Source organism: Triticum aestivum, chromosome 2B (genome assembly GCF_018294505.1).
Source record: "Triticum aestivum cultivar Chinese Spring chromosome 2B, IWGSC CS RefSeq v2.1, whole genome shotgun sequence".
Taxonomy (NCBI): domain Eukaryota; kingdom Viridiplantae; phylum Streptophyta; class Magnoliopsida; order Poales; family Poaceae; genus Triticum; species Triticum aestivum.
The window spans coordinates 778,221,752-778,239,247 of NC_057798.1; the positions used below are offsets into that span (position 1 = coordinate 778,221,752).

The window sequence follows — 17,496 nt, forward strand, 5'->3', positions numbered from 1 at the left end:
GCGTCGCCCGGGCCCTCAACCGCCGGATCTCCGACCTCGTCGCCCTCCTCTTCCGCCACAAGGTAAGCCGACCCCGCCCGCCCGCCGGCCTCCCCTCCCCCTCCCGCCCCGCCCGCCTGTCCAACCCTAACCCTAGCTGGCCCACTTGGCAGAGCGCGGGGTCCTTCGGCGCCGTCGCGGGCTTCGCCATCGCCGTCGTCTTCGCGTGGAAGTTCCTGCGCTCCTCCTCGACGCCCCGGCCCCGCCGCCCCGCCGCCCCCAAGCGGCCCTCGCCCGCCGGCTCCGCCGCGCCTGCCCCCGACGGCCCGGCCGAGCCCGCCGGCGACTCCGGGACGGTGGGTCATCTGCTCCGTGCTCGTGTTGCCGTTGTTTGGTGTGCGTGTGGGTTTCGGTTGCTGACAGACAGGGGTTTGCCTGTGACTTGGCAGCTGACGACGCGGCAGATCGTGGCGAGGCGGCTCGGCGGGTGCCGAAGGGTATGCTCTCTTCCTCTGATTCAGTACTCTTAAGTGCTGGGTTGTATAGGATAGTGTATTTACATAAGTAACACTAATATTTTCTCGCCAATGATGTTGGTGGTTGGAGTTCACCTTAAATAGTGTACTAAGTGAAATGTCTAGGATCTATGGGAAGACGCGTCAGATGCATTAACCTTACCTAGTGACCACTTGCTGTAATCATGGAATAGAACCTCTATTGACATATTATGATGGTTACATTTCTGTGCATAGCGTACACTGCCGAGCTCATGGTTGACACATTAATATTATGTATTTACATGCATCCCACATGGAAATTTCTCTTGTTTTGGTACCTAATTGAGAGGACAATGAAATCTGGCATTTCAACCATGTCAATAGTTAAATGATTTAAATAGCTAACCATACGAGACCACAGAATAAAATGCGGAGAATACCATAGAGTGTGATTAGTTCCTAGGACACGGTGTAGAGGGACAGTCCCATAAGATGCAAAAATCTCATGTTTGGTTGACCAGGTGGATAAATTAACCTTGCCGACCAGATGCAAGATTTCATTTGGGAGTTTCCAGGTCAGCAGGTCAGGCTTGGTGGAGGCGCCCATTTAGATGTAACTCAGGCATCTCTTTGTAGATTAGATAGTTATTCAATTATAATTAGTTTGGCATGAGCGTATATTGAGGTTTGATAAGGGCTACTAAGAGAAAGTGAAGGCTGTGAAGGCATAATAAGACATACCGTACTGAAGTTTGGCGTAATATTCTTTCTCAACTCCAGGGGTTATCCAACTCATATCAAGGCAACCAGACAGCCAACCTCTCCCCAGGACCAGGTTGAGCACAAAACTTTTAGAGGGAAATGTAGAGTGTAAACTAGGCAACCCCTCTTGCATCCTAAGAGCCCATCCCTTGCTCAACCGCTAAGTTCTTGTTGCGGCCCTGATGCCGGCTGGCCCCCAGTAACCATTCACACCCATAGCCATAATGATATTTGCTGATACACTTTAAGAATCTTCCTGATACTGGTGATGCTTGAAATGAATAAAATACATATGTGGTTTCTTAATAGTTTCACAGAAATTCGTAAATATTGTTCATGCAGGTCACTTGCCAACAACCGGTATCGTACTGGTGATCCTTGAAATGAATAAAATACATATATGGTTTCTTAATAGTTTCACAGAAATTCATAAATATTGTTCATGCAGGTCACTTGCCAACTAATCGGTATCGTATTTGAGGAGAAAACTCCCGAGGAGCTTCAGGTGCAATTTGCATGTTCTTAAGAATTTTTTTTTGAGGGACATGTTCTTAAGATATTTATGTATCCCTCCCATATTTTTTGCTAACTATCTGCTATCTGTCTTTATGCCCTTGATGCAGAATCATGCCACCGTTAAGCCCTCAGTGGTGGAACTACTACTGGAAATATCCAAATACTGTGATTTTTATTTGATGGAAACTGTACTTGATGATAAGAGTGAGGTACAAATTTCATGGTGCATCCTTGCATTTCTTTGAAGTTTACCATAGACAATTTTTTGTATTCACACGTTAAGTTAATACTCCTTTGAACATGAATTTGAGTACTTCTTAAGTATGACTTTGAGTGATCCATAACTGCAGGAGAATGCTCTTATGGCCCTGGAGAAAGCCGGGCTTTTCAATACTGGTGGCTTGATGAAAGAAAAGGTGACGAGTTTGCATCAGACAACGCTATTAATTAAACTAATTTATTTGTTTCCGGTTTCTCATGTTCCTCTGCTACATCATTTCAGTGTTGCGGTGAATCATGTTAATATTTATGGATGACTCGCTTTAAAGTTTTCCTCCAAAAATCATTGTTTGATAGAATAACGGTTGTCGATAGAATAAACAAAATGCATGGCATATGGGTATATATGGTAGAACATATAACTTGATAAGGTTGCCTGTAGTTCATACATCATAGAAACTTGTTTCTTTAGTTGAACCCCGTGTCAGTTCTGCAAAATTGGTTGAATATACTGTTCAATGTTTGGTTAACATGGGAACATTTTTCCCTAGTGTATATTTGGACACTGCGTTGCTTGAGCGAAACATGTGTATGTTTGCAGGTACTCTTTTGCAGCAGTGAAGTAGGCCGAACTTCGTTTGTTCGACAGTTGGAGTCAGATTTCCACATCGACGCAAGCCTCGAGATAATTTCCCAACTATCTGTATGTTGCATCTTCATTTCCTCTTGGGACAGGCGTCCCTCGTCCTCCCTGTTATTCATGTCTGACATGGTCCCTTTCCTTTCTTTTGCTACCAGCGGTTCATCCGGTGCCAGCTATTCGTTTCCTCCATGGAAGGAGGGCAGCTCGCAGCCAATGTATTTAACTCTCCGAGCCTGGAGCAGTTCTTCTCTTGAGAACGGTAGGGAAAACATAAGGGGTTCACACCCTAATAGCACATCCTTTCAAGCCCCGAGGTGTCAGGCAATTCCGTGATGCCAGCTTCGCAGAAGAACCTCAGAATATAAAGTGAGGCAGGCAACCCACTGCTGATCATGTCACCGCAGCTGTCGCTGGTTCATTCAGTTGGCCTTGTAGTTGTGCTTGTAGTTAATAACAATGGTAAGTTAGACTGATGAGGTTGATCATGGCAGTGCACTGAAGATGTAAATTGCATGCATGACACAAAGCAAGCATCATCCTCTATATAAAGAGAACTTTCGTCATTGGAGCTTGGGCAGTCGTATCAACTTGTGTGTGTAACTGTAGATGATGGTATTATGATCTGCATTCATACTTCACTGAAGTGTACTGGATGTGAACTTAAACTTACCGTGCTGCCCAGCTCGCCCCAGGGGTTGAGAGTCGTAACGCTGATCAGCCAGATCTTTGCATGAACTGAAAGATTGTGTGGAAAGATTTAGAGAAAGGCGTGTTTGACTGAAGGTAATCTTTTTCATGTTTTCTGCTGCCAAATCGCAGCAAAAAGAAGTCTGACGCATGTTTAGTGAAGTGTACAGATGGGACATTTTTGCTAAGACAGGTGTTTGACTCTTAACTTACAGCAACTAAACATCTAACCTTTTTTTTTTGTGATGGGAGGGGTGGCATTTGCGAATGTCTTATGTTGGTTTTAGTTGACCGAGAGGTGAAAGTAACAACATCCACCTCGTCTGAACTTCAGCCAGATAAGATTTCCGAACATCTAAGAGCAACTTCAACGGGGCGACTCATTTCGTCCGCTGGCGTCCGTTTGGGTCGGTGTGGACACAAAAGTTGGCCCAACGCGCCTACTCATACGGACGGGCGTCCGCTTTTTGTCCGCGTGCGACCCATTCCCGGCCCATTTTTGAGCTGCATTTGCGTCGGCGTGGACACGAGATGGACGCGCGCGCTCGCCTTATCCTCCCCCCAGGCCCGCTGGTTGGTGGCACATTCGCCTCCCCCCATCCAACATCAACCACGGCCGCCTCCTTCGTCGTCGTCGCCGCCGCCCATTTTTCCGGTGACTCTGCCAGCTGCCGGCGCCCGCAACATCCTCTGAGCAACGCCGCCACCTCCGGTGAACTTTACTGACAACGGTCACAACTACGACAAAGGATACTACCTGGGTGACAGTATCTATCCTCAGTGGACCACTATTGCCAAAACAATCCCGAACCCTGTTGGAGAGAAGAGGAAAAGGTTTGCCCAAGAGCAAGAGAGTGCAGGGAAGGATGTCGAGCGTGCCTTTGGTGTTTTGCAATCTCGACGGGGCATCGTTCGGTATCCTACTAATACCTGGAGCACGCAGAAACTATGGGAGGTGATGACTGCTTGTGTGATCATGCACAATATGGTCGTAGAAGATGAGCGTCCGGAACGTCTGTACGATCAAGGGTTTCAGTTTTCAGGGTGATAATGTTCTGCCTGAGCATGGAGGAGCGGCAACGTTTGAACAGTTCACCCAATTCCATCATGACATGCGTGATTGAGAAACTCACGTGCAACTGCAAAATGATTTGGTTGAGTATATGTGGGCTAATGTTGGCAACCAATAGATGTATATTCTTTATTCGGCTTGCAAAACTATGTGACACATTTTTACTTGTATTCGACTTGTAAGACTATGCTATTTTATTCGGTTAAAACTATGTTATTTGACCATATGTTTGAATGCAAAAGCAATGCAAAAATTTAGACACATTAAAACTGTGCACCTTAGGAGCTCTCTCAGGCCATCAGCACTCACAACCATTAGATCTTCACTTTTAGATTTTTCGGTCGTCCGATAAAAATCACACGCGACACTTCCCGCGACTGAACCGGGCAGCTGCTCTCGCGGCAAAATTGGCGCCGCCTGGTTGATTGGGCCATCGTGGGCCGGAAACGAAGAGCCGAGGACCCCTCGACAAAAACGCAACCAAGCAAGGAAAACTGCCCCCTCCCCTCCCCCACCCCGCATCTCTCTCCCAGTCTGTCCCATCGCGCGCCGCCGAAACGGGAAGGGAGAAGGAGAGTATGCAATCCGGCGACGCATCTGGTTATCATGTCGCCGCCCCTTACTTAAGCTCTCGCGGAGACGACGGGGTGTGGCGCATGCGACCTGGGCGCTCTCCTCCTTGACGAGACCTCCTCCCCTATCTATCCTTCTCTCTACCCACCAATGAACATGTGGTGCGCCGCCGCCGTTGTAGCGCTTAAGCCGGAGAGATCCGCGTTCCCCTGCGCGGCCCCGTGCCGCCACAGACGACCACCACCTCTGGGTCTTCATGCGACACACAAGCTAGCTGTCCCCCTCGAAACCCCCCTTGGACGGTTAGATCCTATCTGCTCCACCACCACATCACTGTTGGATAAGAGGCTTAAGAGCATTACTAGTAGAACCCTCAAACCCTCAAATCCTTAAAGCAGTTTTAAGGGTTGAGAAGTGTTACTTTTTGACACTTTTAAGGGTTGAAAAACAGGGGCAAATACTAGAACCCTCGAACCCAACCCTTAAACTGCTTTAAGGATTAGATCTGAGGGTTCTAGTCTTTGCCTCGACCCCAACCTTTAAATCTATCATTTGACATCTCACAATTTATGACAACAAGAACACAATCAACTTCCAAACAAACTACCAAATGACAATCATTGATGCATGGTTTAATATTTTACATCACAAAATCATCATCTTCCTCCTCTCATCGGCATCATCACCAAAAAGTTGCACCTCGGCGCCATCTCCTAGACCACAAGCGGGCTCCATCAAGCATCTCCATCGGCACCGGTGGAGTCGTACACACCGCCATCACCACTACTACTCATCGGAGTGTCACCTCGAAAAGTAGAGGACGCAACACGGAACATACTCTTCCTCTCCGTGATGTCCTCCTTGTAGTCCTTCCACCATTGCAATTCATCTCCAATGTCTTCGTTGTCAATTCCTCTCTTGCCTTCATCATGTGGTCCATCTTCTCCCTTAGGCTTGATGCCTCTTCTTCCATCTTCACCCTTAGCTTGCCCTTCTTGTTTCCCTCGGGCTTTCCCAAGTTCCTCTCCTCCTCATCTTCACTATCGTCCATCCTTAGCATTGCCGACTTCTTGGGTGCGGTCTCTTGATCCCTCAACTTACACTTGTCAAAGGTTTGAAGAATTGACCAAACATGCTTAAATGGGAATGGCTTGCCCTTGGAAGAGGCCATCTCCTTGTACCTCATGCCGGCAATTGTCTCCTATCAACCACACATAAATCACATAAGAACCCACCAATAGCATAGTGCACACACATAATCAAAATAGTGAAGAAATATGTACTCACATAGTCACTCTCCACGGTTCCACTAGGTGGTGCATCCCTCACTTGGTCCATGGCCGCACTCCAACGAGCACAAGCGGGCTTGATCAACTCCCACCGGCCTTGAAGCGACCGAAAAGTGCGATGGATGAACCCACTATTCTTCGGCTTGATCCTACAATAGACGTCCTCGATCCTTTGCCAATACAGTTTACCGGTTTGATCGGTGCCGGTGGTTGCATCCATTCCCACAGCTGCCCAAGCACGAACCAAGAGGACATCTTCCGCCTCGGTGTAGTTTTTCGACTGCGCGTGTGGGCGGGAAGCGGCGGTGAATGCCTCCTCCCCTGTCTCGGCCACCTCCTCCTCGTCATCCCCTTCATCGTCCTCATCTTCCTCCTTTTCCTCCAAGTCGTCACCAACCCTAAAGGGGTCTAGAGGCGGAGCTCCGAGGTCCACCTCCGCGTTTTGGAGGAGGTCCATGAACGAGGATGGGGTTGCCATTTCCTCAAACACCTCGTGCGCGGCGGGAGGAGGTTCGGCGACGGCGGCGGGCGGGGCCGCGGCCGCGGCCGCGGGCTTCTTCCGCGGCTTCTTCACGGCCGGGGACGAGCCGACGACCTTGGAGGAAGCCCCTCGAGGCCCACGGCCGGCCGCCTTCGGCCGGCTCTTCTTGGGAGCGGGCGCGGCGGCGGCGGGCGCCGGAGCAGGGACGGGGGCCGGGGCGGGAGTTGGGAAGGCGATAGGAGGCGCTGCGAGGCCCGCCCGCCGCCGCTTGGCCCCGACGTGGGTTGCCGCCACCACGTCGGCCACGGTCGGGTGGGCAGGGGCGGGAGCGGGGGCGGGCGCCGGGGCGGGCGAGGCGGCTGGGGCAGGCGAGGCGTCAGGGGCGGGCGCGGCGGCGGCGGGGCCCTCCATGGCCGGCGCGGCAGGAGGCGGCGGGAGGCGGCGGGAGGAGGAGCAGTTTGCTCCCGCGCGAGCGAGAAGCGAGCGAGGAGGAGGAGTGCGGGTTGGGGGGCGATTTTCCTCTCAACCCCTACTTCTACAGATTGCAAACTGGTTTGAGGGTTGGACCTCTAAATTTTTTACGGGTTTGAGGGTTTAGAGGTTCTAGTATACGGCATTTTTTCCACGATAACTGTAAAAAAGCGGTTATTTTTAGGGGTTTGAGAGTTTGAGGGCTCTGCTAGTAATGCTCTAAGGTCAGATTGGATTTTATGGATTACTTGGAAGCTGATGTACAGTCGTGTAATCCTAGAGGTCGATCGAGTGCCTCAAGCTGCTAATTGATAATACTGGATTTCTGATCATGTTAGTTAGAAATATTGTCAGACTTAATATGACAATTGGATTGTTAAATTTTGCTTTTTAGTTAGTCAATGCATCAAAGAGATTTTGTAATCTGTACTGACTGCAAAAAGGCTTGAAAATTTCTTAATTTGTCCTGGCTGCAGGATGGCTTCTTGATGCTCTAACTGGAAGTTATGCCCTTTGAAGATGAAAAGGATACTGGGAAGGCTGATGCATTTTGATCTAGAAAACAATGCCATACAATGTGAAATCATCACTCCTATTTTCTTTATTTAGAAGAGTTTATCTTTGTTGCTGCTACCTAAGATGTATTGTACCTCTATCATCAATGAACCACATGCTCATTCTCATTTATAGCATTCATTCATTTATGTAAATGCAGATGAAAGGCAAAGTCAAGCACCCTTCCACGAGTGCCAAAGATTGCGTGAGCTTCATTTCATTGAATAATTGTGACAGTCACGATTGTGTAACATTGACACTGATCAGGTTTTCATCCATTCTGACTTTGAGGTAAGGAAGGCAAAACAAAATTGATGCCAAGAGATGCAAGATGGATCATGGTGAGAAGACCATGGCCTCAATGAAGCCAAAGGTAGATAGAGGGCAGGGAGCATGAGAATGTAGCGAACCTTTTGCATAAGGAGCAGGTAATATTCTAAGCATATGGTCAATTATGATCGAAACCAAGATACTACTTTTTAGTATATTGACTTTTACCTTAGATTTGTGACCGGATTTGAGAGACTTCGGCAGTTGCCGCCGGTGTGATAGAAGAATAAAGTTTGTAGTTGATGAGCGAGGAAATGGGGGCGACGCTGTGTCTCTGCTTCACCCAGGTGTTGGCGTATCTAATTACATTTGTCCTGGATTTATTAGTGTACTTCCACAACTTGGTTCATGAGTATTTTGTTCTCTATGTTGTTGACATGGCATGTTTGTTCGTACGTTTTAGTGCTTTATTTATGCAGATTAGAGCCTAATTAATATGGTTGGAAGTGCTTATTATGCTAGCACTTTGTTATGTTGCTCCTGAATTTCAGCATAGATGCTGGCACATAAGCTAATGCCTGGTGTGTATATGTCACTGCACATATCCTCCTTTGTGGTACCATCTTTTTTTGCACACAATGCAGAATCTAGCACCCCATTCTGTTCTCAAAGATGACTCCGGTTATAAGGAATAACATTGTCCTTCTCTGACAGAAGCAGTGGATTTTGTTAAGTGCTTTCTATGCAAAGATTCACATAGAAGGATCCCTGCAGCTCAAATTTGAAATGAGTTTCTTACTGTCTATATGGATCTAGCTTAAACTTATGTCATTATTAGTATCCCATATGTTCTTTAGGTCACCCATGGATCAGAAATATATTAACTTTAAAATGCCATTGGTTATATTCTGTCTTATCAAATCTTAAACTCCTTCGTCATCGTAAAGATGCTTTAATGGTCTGCAATGCTGATTTTTTATTTTATTTTTTATTCTATCTGACAATATTTGTTTCTACGGACGAATGGTTGTGCGATAAATATTTGCCAACAAGGGATCTGCGTGGACTGCCCCTGTGGAGGCGACCTTTTACACAACACGACACACATCATGTTTTCCGTTTTACCTTTCTTCCTTTGTTATTTTCACATCTTTGTTCTTTCCACTTTTTCTTATTATTTGCCATATAGGTAAATTGCTCGGCCTTTTGAGTTTTGCTGACTGACATCTTTCCATACGTGGTGATGAGAGTGATCAGAGCGAAATTTGTAATTAGCATCTTTCTAGAGCATTGTACACAATCATGTTCAAATATTGTCTTATGGAAAATTCATACTTCTTTATTTTCATCAGAGCCAGTTTGAGAGACTTCCCTTGATACCTCCCAAAGCTGGTTATTATTTCGTTGCCTAAATATATGTTTCTTGTATTCATTGTTGGCACTATTGGACTTTTGACATGGTAGTTTCTTCCCTTGTTATCTTATGTTCAAGGACAAGGTTTATGCGAAGGTTCTGTAGCTATTGACAATATTATTGTTGCATGTTTTTCTTGCTTTTATATCTGTATAAAAAGTTAAAAACAAGCTTGTTAGTTCTAACGTTTATGCAGTTTTAAGTACCAAATTTGTTTTAGATTTGTTCCAAATTGATTAATATAGTTGTAAATATTTTCTTGTAGTTCACCAAAATATGTAAATTCAAAATAAACCCTTCTATGCAAAAAAAAATATACAAATAAGTTTGTGCAAGTTTTAACATATATGTTTCATGCCTCCGACTGTCAATTATCAAATAAACGGGTGCAGCAACGGCGCGCCGTCAATCTCTAGTGAGCTATTTGTTAAAATAGGGCGGCCAGCCAGCCACGTTGACAAATATAGGTCGGCGCGTTGGGCGCACTGCTGATCCAAATCTAAAGCAGGACGGACGCCGGACGGGCGACCGACCCAAACAGACGGTCCGTTGGAGTTGCTCTAAGCTTTGAACATCCAACACGCACGGCTGTCAATCAAGCAGTTTGCAGATTGTGCCAACACGACGACAAAAGTCACACGTACGCACCGTGGCGACGGCGACCCCGCCACGACGCCTTCCCTTCCCTTCCCTCCCCTTCCCCAAAAGTGCGCCTCCACGCCACGCGCACGAACCAATCGCAAAATCCCTTTCCTCTTCCTTTCTTCCTTCCTCCCGCACCTTTCCTTGCCTTCGTCCCGACTGCAAATCCTCTCTTCTTCCGGGTAGAGGAAAAAGGAAAGAAAAAAAAGCAGGGGAACCGCGCGCGCGCACGGGATCCGCGGCAGCCAGCATCCTCGCCGTCCCCTCTTCCCGCCGATCCTCCCCGTCCTGCCCGATCGGCATGGCGGACGGGGACTCGGCGGCGGCCTACGCGTCGCCGCGGTCGCCGCTGCCCCCGGAGACGCCGTCCACGCAGAAGCGGCGGCACCGGTGCCTCGTCTCGCGGGTCTGGAAGGGCATCTTCGGCCGCCGCGAGGACGTCGAGAAGCTGCTGCAGGCGCTCTCCAAGGAGGAGGAGGCCCTCCGCTCCCGCGTCCACCGCCGCGCCCGCGCCTCCGCCCACAACGTCCTCGCCCTCGCCTCCGCCCTCGAGGTCTCCCCCTCCCCTCCACACCCCCAATCCCCTTGCCTCCTACGATTCCCTTCGATTTTACCAAAACCTTATCTCTTGAGCTCGTGTTCTTCCCCCATTGTTGACCTTCTTCGAGCTTGCTAACTCTCAATTCCTCCAATGATTCTTGCTAATTCTTGAGGGAAAAGAGAGAGGAGATCTAGATCCACATTTCCACCAATCACTTTCTCCTCTATGTGAGGGGAACCCCTTGGATCTAGATCTTGGAGTTCTTGGTGTTCTCCTTCTTGTTCTTCCTCTCATCTTCCTCCCTAGCATTAGTTGCTTTGGTGGGATTTGAGAGAGGAGGACTTGGGCACTCCGTGTGCCCTTGCCATTGCATTTGGTGCATCAATTTGAGTTTTCCACGTGATACGTAGAAGTTACAAGTTGAGAAGCTTATTACTCTTGGGTGCTTGGCACCCTTGAGCTTGTTACTTTTGTGTGTTTGGACACCCTAGAGCTTGTTCCTCTTGGGTGCCTTGGCACCCTAGACGATTGGTGTTGTTCGGAGCTCAATCATTGTGGTGTAAAGCTCCGGGCAAGCGTCGGGGTCTCCAATTAGGTTGTGAAGATCGCCCTGAGCAATTTGACGGGTACCGGTGACCGCCCCCAAGGGTTGTCAAAGTGTACGGGTTCGGTGACCGCCCCAAGGGTTGCCATTTGTACGGGTTCGGTGACCACCCTCAAGGGTCCCTTAGTGGAATCATGACATCTTGCATTGTGCAAGGGTGTGAGGAGATTACGGTGGCCCTAGTGGCTTCTTGGGGAGCATTGTGCCTCCACACCGCTTCAAACGGAGATTAGCATCCGCGAGGATGTGAACTTCGGGATACATCGTCGTCTCCGCGTGCCTCGGTTATCTCTTATCCGAGCCCTTTACTTATGCACTTTACCTTGTGATAACCATATTGTTCTTTGTCATATATCTTGCTATCACATAGTTGCTTATCTTGCTTAGCATAAGTTGTTGGTGCACATAGGTGAGCCTAATTATTGTAGGTTTTGTGCTTGACAAATTAACCGTTAAATTTATTCCGCATTTGTTCAAGCCTCTACTGTAATTATTTTAAAACGCCTATTCACCTCCGTCCTCCTCTAGGCGACATCCACGATCTTTCAGCAGTGCAGCACCCGGCTGTAGGGCGCTACACAAAACGGTATTTATATGAATTTTTTTCGAGACCAAATTAGATCGTGATTTAATTTTGTCCTCAAATCAAATATGTGATTTCTGCCGTAACCATACACGTGAAAGGAGTTCACCCGCGGAACTCCCACGGCTATTGGGAGATCGTCTGAGGCCCAATTTGAGCACATTGCTACTCGAATAAAGTGTTAATCAAGCCAACATGTCAGGTCTACACTGCACATTGCGTCTAATTAAATTTGTCAATCAAGCAGTTTGCGCAAACCGACATGTGGTTACATGGTTAGAAGGATAGTGGTATCCTAACCCAGGGTTCAAGTCTTAGTGCTCATATCATTCCTGCATTTATTTCAAGATTTTCGGCGATGCCCTTTCGATGGGAGAAGACGTATCCGTTGACGACAAGGCGTCTACACTGACTTCGTAAATCTCAAAATGATATGCCGCCTCAATCTCTCAAAAGTGCTTATCGGAATAGGTTGTGCATGTGTGCGTTCATAGGAACATATATATGAACGCTTAGAGCATCTCCAACAGGCGCGCCAAAAGACGCGCCCGCGTGGTAAAATAATGTTTATCCGCGTGCCGCCCAGTTTCGCGCGCTCCAGCGGTGGCGACAAACTACCGCGCGCGGGAAGCGTTTGCGCGAGCGGGAGAAAGCGGCAGCTAGCGCGGTAGATTTGGCGCGCCGCTTTGCGCGCGCTTATAAAATCCGGCGCTCGCCAGGCGCTCAACCACACTGCCACGCGCCCTTCTCCTCGCCACCTCACCGCTCTTTCTCGCCACTTTCCCCGCCACCACCGCGCCACCATGCCGCCGCGCTGCCGGGGTTCTTCGGGCTACCACGGCGTCCGCGAGCGCCCGAGCGGCTGGTACTCCGCCGAGATCCGGTCCGGCACGTCCGGCTCAGCCTCGGCTCGTTCTGGACCGCGCACGAGGCGGCCCGCGCGTACGACGCGGTGGCGTGGCGCTTGGAGAGGCCCCCGTCGCAGATGAACTTCCGGGACGTCTTCACGCGCGAGCAGGCGCAGCGCCTCGCCCCTCTGCCTCGTCTCATCACCGACCAGAACCGCGCAGACCACGTTCGGCAGCAGCGCCGCCTCCTCATCGTCGACGAGGACGAGCAAGCCATGGCGGAGTGGCGTCGTCGCCACCCGGAGGACGTCGCCGCCAAGAACGCCTTTTGGGCAGAGAGGACGGCAAGGCGCCGCGCAGAGCGTGCCGACAGGCGTCGGCGCAAGGCACTGGCCATATCGCAGTGCGATATCGTCAAGTACGGCGGGTAGTCGGTCTTCTCCCCCCAACGATGTGCGTTGGGATGACATGTGGCTCGATACCTTGGACAACATCACCGAGGATGATGATGGTGATGATGATGATGATGACGACTGGCAGTCACCGTAGTTTTTCTCGTTGCACCGTAGATTTATCTATCTAGTTGCACCGTAGTTCTATCTATCTATGCTTTGGAATTATGTAAAATATCTTTGCATCCTTTTTTATCTATGCTATGAACTATGTATCTTTTTTTATCTATGCAAAGTTTATTTTAAAAAAAATATTGTGCGGGAGCGCGCGCTGCATTTTAACGCGCCTGCTCGAGCTACGCGCGCGCTTCATCAGCTAGCCACGCCAAACCTGACGAAGGGCTCGTCGTAAACCGGAATTTAGTGCGTCGCGCGTTGGCGCCTGTTGGAGATGCTCTTATGCATGTACTGTGTTAAAAAATTCAGTTCTTTTTTTTGAACATCAGTACAGTGCCGGCATATCATCTCGTCGTCGACGGGAACGTCTCCTCCCACTAAAATCGTAAAATAAATCTAAAAATAAATGCGAGCACCAGGATTTGAACTCTGATGGACTGGGAATATAACAGTCCCTCTAACCATCCAACCATAGTTCTGAGATTGTGCCAACACGAGGACAAAAGTCACACGTACACACCGTGGCGACGGCGACCCCGCCACGACGCCTTCCCTTCCCTTCCCTTCCCGAAAGCGCGCCTCCACGCGCACGAACCAATCGCAAATCCCTTTCCCTTTTCCTCTTCCTTCCTCCTTGCCTTCGTCCCGACTGCAATCTTCCCTTCTCCCGGGCAGAGAAAAGCAAAAGGAAAAAAGGCGAGGGGAACCGCGCGCACCGGATCCGCGGCAGCCAGCACCGGCATCCTCGCCGTCGCCTCTTCCCGCCGATCGGCATGGCTGACGGGGACTCGGCGGCGGCCTACGCGTCGCCGCGCTCGCCGCTGCCCCCGGAGACGCCGTCCACGCAGAAGCGGCGGCAGCGCGGCCTCGTCTCGCGGGTCTGGAAGGGCATCTTCGGCCGCCGCGAGGACGTCGAGAAGCTGCTGCAAGCGCTCTCCAAGGAGGAGGAGGCCCTCCGCTCCCGCGTCCACCGTCGCGCCCGCGCCTCCCGCGCCTCCGCCCACAACGTCCTCGCCCTCGCCTCCGCCCTCGAGGTCCCCCCTCCCCTCCCCTCCACACCCCCAATCCCCTCGCCTCCCACGATTCCCTTCGATTTTACCAAATCATCCTAGGCGGTCCGCACCCAGCGAATCGACCGCGTGCTCACTAGGCGAACGCGATCCCGTGCGTGCAGGGGAGGGATGATGCTCTGCAGGCCCGCAAGCCTTGTGCTCAAATTTCAACAGCGCTCACCGGGTGTTCGATTGTACATTAGGTCTGTGCCTGGGACGGATGAATGGGGAATTCTGTGGCTCGTGACGAATCATAGTATGTTTTTGACAGCGTGCAGGCCATCCAATTCAGTGATTTGGCGTTTCATCGGACGCGTAGAATGCTGTGGGACTGTGCTGAAATCTCCCCTTCTCGTTGATGCCGCCGCTGCAGCTATTGCATGATCCGGCTTCCAGGAGGAGCAATTAGCTTTATAATAATTCATTCATTGCTGCTGCTAATTAGACCCGATTGTGTCGACGACACAGCTGTATAATTGCCGCGATACTGGACAGGTGGGGAGGGATGGAATCTGCACGATACTGCGAGCCTTGTTTTCGAATTTCGTTTTAGTAATCGATTCGTTTTGTTAAGAGGTGCTAGCATGGTATGAAATCGTGCTATATTGCCGCGCAATCTAGCCTTACTGCGACTGATGCGTTGCTTCAGCTGCTAGGATAGGTTCATGAACAGTCTATTTTTATCGATGGCAGGGTTATATATATTTTTTTCCTGGAACAGATCGCGGCTGTTGGATATGCGATTATGACTACCAGATCCCCAGACATCCCCTGGCAGATGAGGGCAGCCCGGGTGCTGCCCATGTTCTTGGTTCCTGCTTTAGCTGCTCTCATCTACTCAGCTATTACAAGCATTGCGAAATTCCGTAAGTACATTTGCCTCTGCATCGCTGTTTTTCCCGCAGTAGTTTTGTTGTTGCAGATGTTATTTTGGAAAGGTCTATGTGGGGCTTTAAGCCCGCTGTTGCAGATGTGAATGTAGCATTACGTATTATTGGTTATCCTTGTGATCGTTGGAATAAAAAAGAAACCCAGTTGTATAGTATTAGACTGATATGTTTCGCTTAGTTCTTCAAGTTGGCCATCCATTTAAGGGTCTAGTTGTATAGATGTAATTGACACTTAATTAATTGCTTTTGTTAACAGCTGAAGTAAGAAAAGGTGTATGATTACCATGATCCTAGTTGTTTTTTGCTAATATGGTTACCCTTTCATGTTTAAATTGTGATAGACATTACTCTGTCTTGCAGTTGATAATAGAGATCAACATACTCTTGAAAAGCTTCGTGCTGAAAGGCAGGCCAAGATTGATGAGTTGAAAGAAAGAACAAACTACTACACTACCCAGCAACTTATACAGGTGGGTTGTCACCGGCCAATTACGATCGTTCTATATGCAGAGTTGTATTGGTTAGTAGTACTAGTTTTTTCCTGTATTGGAAACCTGTATTATGTTCCTTGTTTTTTCCTCTCATGAGAACAGTGTATGTACTCCCTCCGTCTTGTCATCAAAATGGATAAAAAAGGATGTATCTAGACGTATTTTAGTTCTAGATACATCTCTTTTTACCCATTTTGATGACAGATATTTTCGGACGGAGGGAGTATGTATTACTGACTCTTTATTTTCTTGATACAGAGATATGATCTTGACCCTGCTGCAAAGGCAGCTGCAGCAAGTGTTTTGGCATCTAAGCTGGGTGCGGATTCTGGATTGAGAGTCTTTTTGGGAGATGAGTCGAACGTGGATGGAAGTAAAAGTAATGATCAGCACGGACAGACTTCTGGTCTGAGGCAAAGAAAACCGGCCCACTCAGGCCATGGCTCTGGACCGACCCATCCCTCTGAGCCATCAGACGGCTCGAGTATATATGACGGTAACGAAAGCCCCACTGCAAATCGGACTGTTGAGCACTTCAGAGGCCATGCTGGCAATGATGGCGGATGGCTCGCACGAGTGGCCGCTCTGCTTGTAGGGGAGGATCCAACACAATGCTTTGCGCTGATATGTGGCAACTGCCATATGCATAATGGTAGGGAGCTTATAAACTTTATTTCTGTCTGTAGATCGTTATGCCGGCCATGTTCTCTCTACTGAACCACATTTCAATCTTTCAGGTCTTGCAAGGAAAGAGGACTTTGCGTTCGTTACGTACTACTGTCCTCACTGCAATGCTCTCAACGGACCGCGGCAACACGAGGACGGTGAAAGCGTCCAAGCCGGCGCCAGCCTTGCGGACTCAGGCGTCAGCAGTCCTGTTGGGAGGAGCTTGCCGACCGTCGAAGAACAGCCTGCAGAAAGTCCTGCTGCCAGTAACTCAACGGTCACCGAAAAACCTCAGGCGGAGAGTTCTGCTGCTACAAATAGCTCATCACCAACTGTGGAGAAGGCAGGCAGCGATCAGCCTGCCGGATGAACTTTCTCATTTCTTTTGAAAGAAATGTGTTCCCCAATTCTTGCTTAGTTGCATTGTGAGATGGCGTACCGGAGCTTTTGATGCCGGATTCTTGTGCCTGCCACCACCTATGCATATAGATGCGGATTATTCGGTGTGTTGTGCTTGGAATGGATTGTTCCACTTGGTGCTTCTAGGGTACTAGCGTGATGGATGCCCATTTGACGGCATCTTGTCCAGCTGCTTGAGTGATGGGTCGCTTTGCTTCTCTCTTGAGTGTATAGTTTTCTTTCTCTTTTGAAAAGTTGAGTTCTACGCCTTTTTGTAATATTATCAGTCATGCGATGTGTAGTATCAGTTTCTCTTTATGTAAATGCTGGATCTGGAATATGTTTCTTTTTTACCTGGATGGGTATGGAATATGTTCAGTGTTACTGGTAGGACTAGGGTTCCTACCGGGCCTTCGGCGTAGATTGTATGGGCAGGGAGGAGGGGAACGAGGGCTGGAGCGGGCGCGCCGGCGATGAGGCGCCGTCGCGGCTAGAGTTAGGTGCGGCGGCGGCTATGGTTCCGGCTCTTTATGGAGCCGGGCAACAGAAGATTATGATATCTTTATTGCTTAGTTCCAAAAAGAGTCTTACAGTCTATATTTATAACCTAGATAACTTGCATAAGAATTAACCTAAGATAATTTGCATAAGAATTAACCTAAGTTAACTTGTGGGCTAAGACAGCTCGTCCTCGAGCTGTAAGGTGGGGAAGCGCTGGCGGAACTCCTCGAGGCGATCAACCAGCGTCAAACACCTTCTCGACAGCTGGGGCGGCCAGGTCGA

General features: G+C 49.1%; 2 protein-coding genes across 2 annotated transcripts; both read left to right on the top strand.

Moving 5' to 3' along the window:
- Positions 1 to 2: 2 nt before the first annotated feature.
- LOC123039631 (peroxisome biogenesis protein 22) lies at positions 3 to 3,254 on the top strand (the record flags this gene model as incomplete). The annotated part of the gene is made up of 8 exons (XM_044462707.1): positions 3 to 62; positions 153 to 335; positions 429 to 476; positions 1,687 to 1,743; positions 1,862 to 1,963; positions 2,105 to 2,170; positions 2,575 to 2,676; positions 2,772 to 3,254. Coding segments are annotated over 8 exons (717 nt in total), but the record flags the coding sequence as incomplete, so codon positions are not given.
- Positions 3,255 to 13,818: 10,564 nt separating this feature from the next.
- LOC123047341 (uncharacterized protein At2g24330) lies at positions 13,819 to 17,085 on the top strand. The gene is made up of 5 exons (XM_044470865.1): positions 13,819 to 14,249; positions 14,989 to 15,133; positions 15,518 to 15,627; positions 15,907 to 16,300; positions 16,386 to 17,085. Exons 1-5 carry the CDS (start codon positions 13,989 to 13,991, stop codon positions 16,682 to 16,684), a joined length of 1,209 nt encoding a protein of 402 aa, XP_044326800.1. The 5' UTR covers positions 13,819 to 13,988; the 3' UTR covers positions 16,685 to 17,085.
- The last annotated feature ends 411 nt before the right edge of the window (positions 17,086 to 17,496 follow it).

What these genes read in the sequence shown, in the direction of transcription:
- LOC123047341 (XM_044470865.1), top strand. Translation starts at nt 13,989, where the DNA reads ATGGCTGACGGGGACTCGGCGGCGGCCTACGCGTCGCCGCGCTCGCCG. An exon ending in CTACCCAGCAACTTATACAG is followed by an intron (nt 15,628 to 15,906) that starts GTGGGTTGTCAC and finishes TTCTTGATACAG; the next exon opens with AGATATGATCTTGACCCTGC. An exon ending in CAACTGCCATATGCATAATG is followed by an intron (nt 16,301 to 16,385) that starts GTAGGGAGCTTA and finishes TCAATCTTTCAG; the next exon opens with GTCTTGCAAGGAAAGAGGAC.